At 38.2% G+C, this 13,531-nt stretch overlaps 1 protein-coding gene across 1 annotated transcript in view; it reads left to right on the plus strand.

Moving 5' to 3' along the window:
• Positions 1 to 12,364, plus strand: part of LOC131688671 (Na(+)/H(+) exchange regulatory cofactor NHE-RF1) — a 55,528-nt gene extending 43,164 nt beyond the window's left edge. Inside the window, exon 2 of the mRNA XM_058973103.1 lies at positions 10,321 to 12,364. Coding sequence (XP_058829086.1) covers positions 10,495 to 11,322 — 828 coding nt within the window. The 5' untranslated portion in view covers positions 10,321 to 10,494 and the 3' untranslated portion in view covers positions 11,323 to 12,364. The remainder of the gene's footprint in view (positions 1 to 10,320) is intronic.
• The last annotated feature ends 1,167 nt before the right edge of the window (positions 12,365 to 13,531 follow it).

Consider the following 13,531-nt stretch of genomic DNA (forward strand, 5'->3'; position numbering starts at 1 on the left):
ATATATATATATATATATATATATATATATATATATATATATATATATATATATATATATATATATATATATATATATATATATATATATATATATATATTTATTATATATTATATTTATATCTATCTATCTATATATATAAAAGGCAATGTTTGTATGTATATGATTTATAGACTCCAAAACGGCTTAACCAATTGCCGTAAAAATTTGTACATAGTAGGCATTTGTTATGGAGCGTGTTTGTGTGCTATTAGTTGGGGATTATCTGTCCGCCAGGTGGCGCTTCGGAACAAATGGTGTTTTCCTCCTATTTCGTTGAAAGTCGCAGCAACGCGCGATGGGTATTAGCTAGTTCTACATAAATAATACATTTCTATACTTATTGTAATCATTAAATACAACACGTATAGTGTAAGCTATAGTTAACGCTTAAGTGCATAACGCTGTTTAAAACAACATTGCGAAAAATATCACAAAATTATCACAGTAATGTATTGAAACTATGAGACAATTTTCACAAAATTAAAAAAAATAAAAGATTTGTGCCTTTGAGGGTGATTAACTCCCATGGTTGGAAATAAAGTCCAATTTGATATCAATTTATAGAAAAAATATTTATTGCGCATTTTTAAAAGACTTATTATGTACAACAAGAATCTTGCCAAAATTGGAACCTATTTGTTGCCAAAATCGGGATGTACCAAAAACGGAATCTTACTGTACCCGTTACCTCTCCCAAACGAGCAAAACTACCAACTATGTTCAATTTTAGACGAAGTTGTTGTTGCAGCACTCTATCAGAGCCCGTGTCACCAACATTTGGTCGATGAGGCGCATACCACTACGCCATTAGGGCAGCAACATAAACGTCAATCGTAGAGAGGGAGGAATCAGATTACTCTTTTTCATATAAAAGTGATTTATTAGAAAGTATTATTTATTTATTACGGTGCAGTGCAGGTAAAAAGTAAAACAAAGCAAAACACGAATTGAAATATTATATGAAGGAAACATGAATTTAAAAATTAGATATCTTGCGATTTAGATCCGACATTTTCTAAACGTCGTTACAAAGGTTTCATGTTATTGATCTAAAGTGAGTAAAATACATAAAATTACAATTAAAATCAATTAAAACTAAATGGCACAAAAATAGGTCTTTAATGGGGGTTACGGTAACACGGTACTAATTGAATTAGGCACAAAATCATGAAAGCTAAATGTAAGATTTGGATTGCTAAAACGTAAGATTATTTGTAACACTTCAATAAATATATTTCCAGTTTGATCTATTACACCAAAAGGCAGAATTCCAAAGAGTAAAACGGTGATTCCGAACAGTTGCATTTCAAAAATTCACTGTTTATTGATTTTTCGATTTAAAGCTATGAAAAAAAATATAATCCATGGAAACGAATTAGCCCATGACAAGCCTTTGCGTCTCCGAAGAGATAAAGCATCGTTTGGTGAACTAAAAAGTGTTGCACTAACTAAAATAAATTTTCAATAGAAATCGATCCAGTTCCGTTTACCAAACATCCGCTTTAGCTCAATTAAAATCAACTAATGTCCAGTACTGCATTTTTCACCCACTACAGGTGAACCAACAAATACTCTGACCCAACATCAATTAAAAAAACGCAGGATGCAATTATCGAATTTCGCAAAAATGTCCTAAAACCTAATAATCGTGAAGAATGAGTTTGAGATTGCTACTTATAGTTGCAGTTAAAGCCCCTACCCTGTTCAACCGGCCCAGCAGAGCGCCTTGTTAACCCCTAACTAATAAAATGAAAAAAAGAAAGACGCAGCTGAACATGGTGTACCGCGTGGTGCGCAGGCCACCAACTGCGGCTTACTAAGATACTATATTAGCGTATAATTTCGCAGGGCTTATCGCTGCCACTTTCCGGTTAATTTGTTTTTGTATGCCACCATCAATCCGCGCACCAAGTATTATGGGCAAGTGTCATGCTCCGGTCTGTCAGTAGTTGCTGCTATATGTCGGTACAAATGGATGCCGGTTGGAATGGGCCGGTCGGTCGGTGTGTGTGTCACGAGTTGCAATATTTTTTTTTTGTTTTCGATTGCACGCATGATTAATTTTTATTACAGCAGCTGTGAGCGCGCACGGCGAAGTGATCTATACCTTTGTTAAGTATAGAACACTTGCATCAAGTGGAAGGTTTGATGGATTGACGGCACGTGATTGGGGTGATCCGATTTTGTCACGCGGAGTTGTTTACATTCAGCTAAACCGTATTAGTGCAATTAATAATTTCAATACCATTTTAAACTAAGTGTTATTGTCAAATGAATAGAATTCCAACTTATTTCTGTGCTGGAAAATGCCATTGCAATGGATGAATCACAGGCTAATTGGTTGATCTGTTATTCTTGAGAAGCTTTGAGTGAACAGAAATTTTTGATTTCCATTACGCGATAGAAAATTCTTGTGATGGCAAGGGTGTTCGTCTAAAAATTGGCCAACTTGAAGCATGTTTTTCATCTTGCATTAAAAACTTGCATACCGCTCATTTTAAAGATGAATGTGTGTAGCATCATGTCTACTGTTTGATTGTGACATTTACTCTTCAGCTGTAAAAATGTCTTCGAAGCAAGCTGAGCAACGGAGCAAAATTTTGCTCGTGCATCGCGAAAATCCGAACTACTCTCTCGTTAAGTTGGGCAATTGTTGAATGTGGCCAAATCAAGTGTGACCAATGTGGAAGTGTCGTCTACAATCGTGTATCGAGCTAAAAAGCGAGCCGGGCTGTCGACTTACAAGAAGGTGGTGACAATTTGGCCACAGAATGTTCGCGATGAAGACGCTGACGAAGTTCGATTACGCGGTACAGTATGACGAAACCTACAACAAAGTACACGCCACCGAAAAACTACCTAAAATTGAGTACTTTTGACTCAATCTCGTGGTATCTTGCAGGAAGGTAAAATTAGGTAAACCGTGTTGAAGGTAGTTTTCATTTAACTACGGCAAAAATCATAACTCAACCTTGAGTTTAATTTATTTAAATTTAAATTGAATTTACCTAATTCTGAGTATATCCCAAACAACTCAAAAGTACCTTACTGCACGGAAGACCTCGACTGAGTCGAATCACTCGTTTTGTTTTTGACAACACTAATAAGTGCGAAAGCGACGAACTCAAAAGTACCTAAATTTAAGTTAAAAGAACTTATTCTGTGGGTTGTTTTATTTTTGCGTGTAGATTTTAAACACCTTCCTGGACAAAAATATTATACATTGACTGGAAGAAACTGGCAGAGATTTTCAAACGAGCTAAATTGTCCTAGTTCACAAAGAAGTAGCTCGTATGGCAGGCCAACTCTTCCCGTGGCTTGAATAGTGATTTTTTTTCTTTTTTCTTGCAAATAAACAGGATTTGATTTTTTAGTGAAAGTAAGACCGGTTTACACACATTCTTGTTAGTCCAATTTTTAACCGTAGCACACTTTACTTACAATACATTTCAAATGTAAAGTGGATAAAAGAACAAATAACGAACGTGTATGAGTAGCACGACCAACAAATTTCAACTGCAAAGACTTCAAATTATAAATAGCGTATATTATAGCGACCTGTATGGCTCTCTGGTTTTCTCAGTTTCGTAGAAACACTAGTGGGTAACTTGTGTGATCATGGGCAATAAAGCAGGCAAACATCGTGGAGTAAACTAGATCAATTATCATCGAGAGGACAACCCAATGCCGTACCTTGATAATTGAAGTTTCCTCTATGCCGGGAGCTGGTCCGCCATATCACAAAGATGCCGGGACCCAACCACCCGCGTACCCTTTCTAAATTTATAGCACACTAAAAGTTCATTATAAGTTTTAAGAAGGGCTTCAAAAGAGCCATAAAACCTCAATTGTTACTAGGGCAAGGCCCAACCAGTCCTGCACAAAATTGAATCACTGGTTGAAATATCGCATGAGAGTTTTGGAGTTTTTTTATCACAAATTTTTAAGACTTAAAACTGTTTACTTCGGCTGTTTGTCAGATCTTCCTCGAGCTGTTATATTTGGTTACCTCTCTAGAGAAAAACTTGAATATTTATATGGAATCTTATCTGTCTATAGTTTTAGGAGTAGTAAAAGATGTCATCACATGACGATCATGAGAACCCCACACTTCCGGAGCCTTAAGTGAGCACAATGGCTTGTCATGGTGATTGACGAAGCTCAGTTTAATTTTTCTGCAAAACAGTGCTTGAAGCGTCTTCTAAGGGAATGCCTCAGATTCCTCGGGTGCGATTTTCACGCGGAGCATGGTAGTAGATTGTATGTACTCTACCCAAAATAGACACATGTTTTAGTATTTAAAAAGCAAGAATCACCCTCATGAATCTCTGCGCAATTGTCACACCAAGGGTTATTGCTAAAATAGCTCATTTGTTTGCATTTAGTGTAATCCTGGAATGCATGGCGCGCGCTACAAACAACCAAACATACAGACGATCCTTGTCGAAGAAGACACAATAAAACGCAAAGTGATGCCGCTAAAGATCACCCGACACGAGATTGAAGGAACCCACCATCTCTTCCAGTGCGATTACCGTTCGAAATGTTCGCTCACTGGAGCAAGGGGTCCTGACACAGCCAATCCTGTGCTTCAGTAGATCCACAGAGAACAAAATCAAATCGGTGACCACACCGTCGATCTCAACTTTGCGGGTGGACACGTAGACGGGGTAGTCTTACAGAAAATACTTTTCGTCACTAATTTGTTTTTTACAGGATAACTCCATTGAATGGCTGTATAGTTCTGTGTCGGTTCTTTTGAAATCATTAGACTACTTAGCGCACCATGTTTGATCCAAATATATGATCAGATATGGTCCGACCGAGATGGTGATGATGATGATCCCACCTGATATCCCTACAAAAAGTGTGAACTAGCCGATTTATCTAGAAGATAATTAATATTTTAACTCATAACAAAACCTGTTAACAAAAAAACGGACTAGTTCAATTTGCATACATAGCCTTTCCTTCGAAAGAATGTAGCCAGATACATTTCTAATATTCAGCTAACAACCAAGATCCATCAAGCAAATTTCCATTCCAGGAAGATACTTGATAGAATTAGTAATTGAGCCCAATATCTTCCATTTCCGAGAATTCTCTGTAAGACTCCTCCCGTCTGATTAAGACGTCGGTACTACCACCTGCTAAGGTGAGAAGTGACGAGCCTAGTAGCAGTGAAGAGTCCGGTCGAGTTATATCATCCACATCAGACCCCGTTTCCTACCACTGACCACGGACTGGCAATCAAGGGATATTCCTATCCGAGAACATTCTAGATTGAATAGGAATTTAATTCGATATCTTGTTATATGAGAAGGAGTCATCAAGCTTCATATTCAACGAACTAACTACGTTATTGCCACTATCGCAGCAATAACTGAGATTAATTGTTTTGTCGAGCCGACATAACCCCATCATCAAATCAGACCCTGATCACAAACAAAGTCTAAAAGCTTAGATTCAGTCCGATAAGCTCTTAGTATTGGTCACCATGCTTGATTTCAAGTTAGTCTCTATCTGCTTAGCGCGTGAATTGAAAAAACTTATTCCTTTGTACAACAAGGAGTTCTGTGATCTACTGAATAAAAAAAATCGGTGTTCTTGCATCAGACGCGTTCCTAGTACTGTACATATGCACATCACTTCCTTTTTCAACTCGATCACACAAATATCGAGGCCATTCATAATTTTAAAAATGAACACAGTTCTCAAATAATACATCCTTTGCTTCACAGAGACCCATTGTAATGTGTCCAACATAAAATAAGAGGAAGTGTATCTGTTACATTTTAAAATTAATCGCATGATTCTATTTTACAATCGCTGTAACCTCAATATTTGTGTTTGGTTGGCAAGAAACAAAATGGAAGAGCAGAAGTCAATAAGTGGTGAAACGATAGATTTATATAATAACATTTTACTACTAATTGTTAATTCATTTTTCAGACGACGCAATTAGGGTTGTGGTACCGGTAATACCGGTACCGAAAACCCCGGGAATACCAACTCATTATTGGTACCATAATACCGGTACTGAACAAAAGTCAGTACCAGTATTTTCGGTACCATACAATTTTTTTATGAAAAATATTTAAACTCTATAGCGGGACCTGTTTCCAAATATCCGTCCGCAAGGTGGCTTTTAATTGTATTAATTTTCTTTTAGATGAATCGTTTAGCTTACGGAAATGAGGTGGGCCATCATCATAATAATTCATATCAGTTGAATATTACTAACTCCCGTTATACTGAACGATATGTTTGGATATGTTTGGTTATACTGAACGATACTATTTGGTCGAAAAAAAATTTCAACTATCTTCTAATAAATTTCAAAGTAGCATAACAGTAAAAATTTGTTTTGATTTTTTTATTAGCGACATTATGATTGGTTCAAATTATTCACTGTATGGCGCGTAATAAGTCTGTGGCCTAAGTCATGTCTATATTTGGTTTGCGGTTAAATCTGTATCTCTAAAAGAACGAACATCGATTTAGTAGCTTACAATTTTAGAGTTGCTGAACTGCTTCGAATGAAGCGTTTTGTAATTTTTGGTGATCGGAAAAGTCAGCAAAACTCCTTAGTTTACAGGAAATTAGGAGCCTTGGTATGCATAAAAGTCGAAACCAAAGTGCAAAGTGATAATGCGGAGAGAAAATGCGACTAACGTACACATATTTACATTATCGCTTCGATTTACTGTTGATAATAGGGTATCTTACATTTACCATCTGTTGAAGTCGACGAAAGTCGCACCGCTTAGCAGTTATTGAATTCAAAGTGGCCTAGAAGAAGAAATAAAACAAGATGCCGCATTCGAAAAATACCTTATGCTGCAATGAGACATTAGTTTGAGCATTCAGTTTCACTTTGAAGCGTTTCTCGAATCTTTTGAAAAAAATATTCGAGTACCGGTACTACCGGCTTCAGTACCGCAGTACCGGTTCTCGCCAAAATGGGTCGGTACTGCGAACCCTAGACGCAATACACATGTATGTTATCAGGAATCAGAAATCAGAATATGTTGGCTCAAACGGCGCGTTACCCGTATGTAGTCGGAGAATTGTGCCTTGCCGTGTCTTTTCATCATTTCCTGAACGAAAGGAAAGGATAAGTAGGAGGGATGAAGTAGAATTGGAAGGATGGGAAAAAATAAAAACAAACAGCAGGTAAGTTACACTCACAAGTAGCTCAACTCGACGTAGCTCGTTACCACATTGGATAAGGAACTTTAGTATGCTTCGGAGTTTCAGTCGTCCAAACATGGCGTCATCTATGTAAGGACGGCCGAAAAACTCAAAATCGCAATTGCACTACTGCTGGGCAGTTACATATTAGATGATATGAGGTTCCGTAGTCGGATTCCCAAAGATCACATGAAAAAGCGCGTTGCGGATAGTTGCCATGTGATAATTGAGTTTACAGCGGCCGGTTAAAGCCCTGGTCAGCATGCCGCAGTGGAGCTTCGAAAAATGTAGGAGATTTTTCGAAATCACTGGGCACGGTTGTTCTAGAAACGCTTTTGTTTGTAAATTTCTTCAATAATTGCGGTGGTCGGACGAGGTCCACGACTGTATTTTTTCTCTTATCCAACTTGCCGAAATTGGCAGGGCGGGCTCAGGACCAACGAAGTCAATCGCTGAACCTGTTCGTCAGTCCATTCATTTCCAGTAATACCGGAATGCCCGGGCACCCAGACAAGGTAAATAGTGTTGACAATGCTTAGTTCTTCGATTTGGTTTCGGCACGCGATCGCTAGCTTGGACCGCGATTTGTCTGAGCTAAGGGCCTTGATTGCAGCCTGACTATCTCAGCAGAAGTTTATAACTTTGCCGGCAAACTCAGTTTAAGGGCCGATGCGAGGTGCAGCACATAATCGCAAAGATTTCTGCTTGGAATACAGTACAGTATCGACCTAGTGAGTGAGATCGTTCCAATCTCATTTCACGACAGTAGACAGTCGCGAATTTCGTGATGTTTATTTTTGTTCTTGACTTCAGGATCTTAGCCACGATTTCCGTAATTTCTGTTCACGTTATCGTGATATTTAATTCAAGAGCTTACTTTCGAATTTGACACGTGGTGTAATGTAACTTACGTTCAAAATATCAGCAGTTTTATTATGTGAACAATATCACGAACACGATTTGAGGTGTTAAACGCAGCTTTCGCTTTCTGTCAAGACATCACACTGAACCTTATCAAATGAATAGCGATGTTCATGGGTCCTAATATCTACTGCTCGTACCTATTACTGGTCGCTAGCAGCTTAATATTTCAAATTTTGTGAAAGAGTTCACCTGAAAATCTCATTACCATGTTGCATTAAAATGAAAATAGGACTATATTCTAAATATCATAAACACAAAAAAGATCGTAAATCATGTACTAGGAATCATGAACTAGTTCACGAATCTATGAATATTTCATGATTTTGTGAACTATTCAACAAGCACGACTGGCCAGACGTGACTATTGAACCAGTTCACGAATACATGAACAATATTTTATGATTTCATGAACTATTTCACGATCACCAATGATAAGTCGTGACAATTATACTAAGTGTCATGAACCAGTTCGCGGACACATGACAAATATTTCATGATTTTGTGAATTATTTCACGAGCACTGATATTATATCGTGAATATATTAGGAATCATGAACCTGTTCACAAATACACGAATAATAGCTGATAATTTTGTGAACTGTTCCACGAGCATGAATGGTAAGTCGTGACTAATATACTAGGATTCATGAAGCAGTTCCCGTATACATGAATAATATTTTATAATTTTGTGATTTATTTCACGAGCACGCATGGTCGTGCCTATATTAGGAATCATGAACCAGTTCATGAATACATGAATAATATGTCATGATTTTGTGAACTATTTCACAAGCACGAATATTGGATCGTAACTAATATATTAGGAATCATGAATTAGTTCACGAGGATTGAATGGATTCATGAGTAAAATTCCGAGTTTCGTGAAATAGTTCACGAGAAAATATGCAAAATGTTTTAATTTTGTGAACTAATGTTTCTAAATATATGGATAACATCATGAGTCAGCCATTGGTTTTATGAATTATGTTCATAAAGTTGTGAACTAATGCGCGTATAGAAAATCGTTGTGGTAATGGCATGGCAGAAACCGTGACTGTAGTTCACATAACAAAAGCTAATATTTACATTAATACAAGCGTTATGCGGGCGTTACTGAAGGGAATTTAAACAAAACACATGATTTTTGTTCATGGTCTGATTTCGTATCGTAGAAACATGATTGTTCGAGAATTCATGGCACTTTATTTACGATTTCGGGAACAATTTTTTTTCGTGTACTTTTGAAATTCAAATATCTCAAGAACTACACGGCCGATAGGATTAATTTTGGGTTCATTGGAAATAAGAACAATTTTGGAAGGTAAGCTATAAATTTCAGCCTTTTGTGTAGAATCCATTAACCTTTGTTTTGCATCAAGAAGAAGCAGTTGAGAAATTAAATATAATATCAGTGATTTATATTTAGACGTCTTATCACTTTTGAGATGGTCTCTCCTACGATCACTTGCTATGAAGCTGACTCAGAAGTTAGTGTAGTTTCAAGATATATAGACCTCACCTTGAACATTTTTGCCCCAAAGAATTTATGTCCTTGAAAATATCAATAAGGAGACGCCGTGTACCTCATAAATTTTCTTACAAATTAGTTACTTAAACAACTTTAAATTGTTGATAATATAGTTATTTCTATTTGTTCTTAGTTATGCTATTTCTTAGGGTCTACTTAGAAATAAAAAACGAATTATGGGATTTTTAAACTGTGAGCTGGAGTGGATATAGTGATCCAAAATCAATTTATAATTTTGTCATAACTTTGTGTGTGTGTCGATCTGTGCGGTCTAGATCCTAATATTCGAAACCAAATTAACCCGAAATTGCGAAAACCATCTTAAAATTATCAGAGTAGCGTATTAATGTTGAGAGACAATTTTCAGAAAATTTGAAAAAAATTGCTTTGCGCCTTTAATGGTTAAGTGACCAACACGCAGTATGAACGATGATTTTTCTATCATTTAAAATCGTCTAGTATTTAACTCGGCGAATTACTGGGTTCTCGCGTGATTCATCGGCGCTCAGCATAAAAGGAAGCATGTCATTGTGATATCCAAATAAATTTTCCTTTCACTGTAAATAATTATAATAACACAACTTGCGATACCAGTTCTCTAACCGCTCTTTCTCTCTTTCCTTGCATTCCAGATATCTGCAGCACTCTCGCAGCTGGGCACCGTACACGCCTCACAGGCACAGCACCCATTCTGGAATCCAGTAGTACCGCCTGGCAGCAGCTGCTGATAAGACGTTAGAGTGTGAGTCTGCGCGCATCGATCAAGCGCCACAACTGTGAGTGGAAAAAAAGCAGAAACATAAAGAATGTCTAGCACAAACAGTACAGCCTCCAATGGTGGCACTGTCAAGTACGAGGCCCGCCTGTGTCACGTAGTCAAACGGCCCGACTTCGATGGCTATGGGTTTAATCTGCATGCGGAGAAGGGACGTCCCGGCCAGTACATCGGTAAAGTGGACGATGGATCTCCAGCGGAAGCTGCGGGTTTGCGTCAAGGTGATCGCATCATCGAGGTCAACGGGACAAACATCACCAACGAAACGCACAAGAAGGTCGTGGAGCTGATCAAGAGCATCTCGAATGAAACTAAACTGCTTGTGATCGATCCTCGGGCCGATGCGAGCGAGTTGAAGGCCGCAGCTGCTGCTGCCAAGAGCAAGAACGGCGGTGTTGATGTAAATGATAACAGCAAACAGATGTCAACCAATCGGAAGGATAGCTTGAACGAAAAATCTAGCCCGCAATCGAATCGGAATAAACATGACGTCAACGGTAGCAGTGCTAATGAAGATGCCAACAACAAGAAGAACACAAGCGCAAACAACAACCACGACACGAGTGCTAATAAAATGATGTTGACAAATGGAGACACGAAGAAGCAGCCTGTCGAACAGATTATCGAGGACACCAAGACCTTGTCGGTGGCAGCGAAGGTAGAATCGAGCGGCAAACCGATGGCAACCGCAAACGGAAGCAATGGTACCTCAGAAAACGTCACCAAGGATGGCCCCAAACTGAACCTCAATATGACCGCCGCCGAGCTACGTGCCCAGCTCGCTGCCCGGAAGAAGTACGACCCAAAGAACGATGTGTGTGATTTGCGCAAAAAGTACGAAATTATTCAGAAAATGTGATAAGTTACTTATGTGGTATGAATGGCGCGAGTGCGGGCGTGATAGAGACTCGATTGATACACAAGACACGCTTCACCTTGTTCGGTTAGTTACTTAAAGACGATACTTCCTTCCTCAGAGGATGAGTGAGGATTAGTACTCAAGAACTTCGAGAACCACCCTACTGTGCATATGCGTTGCAGTGGGACCTGCACTGCTTAATTGTACAGAATAAAAAATATGCACCCAATAACATTCCTCCCCTCGTTGATGCAGCAGTAGGACATATCACGACGATTGTAGAAATATCAGAAAATCTTAGTTTTTAACCAGTTTACGGTTGCGACACCATTGCATTACACCATGCATTGATTCCCGAAAGCAGGTCGCGCTAATCTCTTACGCACACACACACAAGTATAAATATCGGAATCCGTTATCATCGTAGGCCCCCACATCTGATAAAGCCCTCCGCGAAAGATAGTGACATGTTGGAATTTAAAGTTCGGCGGAAACAAAGGCAAGCAGAAAACATGTACACACAGTAAAGTAATTAGCAATTGGGACACGATCTGGCCGACCGACCGAATCTTACTCTGAAGATTTATATTGGGCAAACAACAGAACGTGCCCGTATGGAAACGAAAACATTTTCTGGTCGTCGGGAAAGAAGTTTTATATGACACTGTGGTGCCGCCTTGCGAAAGTTATATTTTATTTTATATTTTCCGATATCTGATTATTCGAACGAACGAAGGCGAAGATGGCTTTCAATTAGAGAAGTGTTGATAATGATGTTTGAAATGAAAAAAAAGACGACAGCAGAAGAAGGATGAATCACGAATGAAACTGTATGTGCGGTGACGAAAGTGTGGTGAAGACAGAACACACATAAGAAGAAGAAAATGTGCCAAAATTTAAAAAAAGACATTACCACATCTGAAAGCTTTGTTCTACTGACGAAATTTGAGTGAAATTTATCAAAAGTTGCATGAAATGAAGAAAAATGTGAACACTGATATGTATTACACATGATTAATAAAATATATTTATAGCCTATGAACTATCCGCGCTAATTCATTCATATTATCCAGTGAACATCATCAACGTTTTTTTCTCGATACTTCCCTCACTCAGTTACCTACAGCACTAGTTGCAACCTTGTTATTTTTAATCTTATTGAGTTGTGGTTTTGTAATAATGAGTCGAGTCGAGACTATAATTTGATCATCATGTTAAGATGATGTAATAGTTTAAATTAAAAACAAAAGATCACAAAAAATATTTATAATCACTGCAATCAGATGTGCGAGTAAGTCTGAATATTACGCATCAAAGAAATAACGGACGTGGTAACAGCAAGCCAATGACAATCTTCGAATTTGCACGCTTTTCTTGGTAGTTTCATTACACGTAGGGGAAGATGGGGTAAAACGCACCCCCTAAGGAGATATGACCATAACTCAGCTATTGCACATCAATTGGGAGAATTTAATTAATGATATCGTATAGCCAACATTTTCCTCTGTGATCACAATCATAAAACTTTGCAAAATATTAAAAAACTTGAAAAATATTAAATTTTTCAAAATCATTAAAAATCACTCTTTGAAAAATAAGCGGGGCAAAATGGACCTGTGCGGGGGTAAAATGCACCACAACACAGGGGCATAATGCACTCCAACAACGGGGCAGAATGCACCGCAACAACGGGGCATAAAGCTCGACGAACAAGCAAGTAGTTTTGTTTTCTGACGGGATTTCACAAAAGTGTGCCATTAAATAGCCTTAGGTTATGCAATTAGTAGGTTTTCAGAACGATTTTTCTGCTTTCGATTAAGGTTGCACAGAGAATGCCCAAAATTCGCAAACGAAAAAAGCAGTTTTTTCCACACCGTATGTCAGATCTTCATAAAAATCAATCAGCGTATGTAGAATGTTGTTACAGTACTGCTGATTGATTTTTATGAAGATCTGACATACGGTGTGGAAAAAACTGCTTTTTTCGTTTGCGAATTTTGCGCATTCTCTGTGCAACCTTAAAAAACTGTAACTTAAGGTTTACCCGACAAGCTTCAGCAGCACGTGACTCGGACCTAGTCGCAGGGTCGGCGCGCTACTGGGCAAACTGGAGGGATTTCGCGGATCTTTTGCTATGAAAACACTCAACCTTCTTAACGCCTGTCTTTTATTGTGGGATGTTCGTGTAGTGTTATGGGTTTCACTGGTG

The sequence above is a fragment of the Topomyia yanbarensis genome, chromosome 3 (assembly GCF_030247195.1).
Source record: "Topomyia yanbarensis strain Yona2022 chromosome 3, ASM3024719v1, whole genome shotgun sequence".
Lineage (NCBI taxonomy): Eukaryota > Metazoa > Arthropoda > Insecta > Diptera > Culicidae > Topomyia > Topomyia yanbarensis.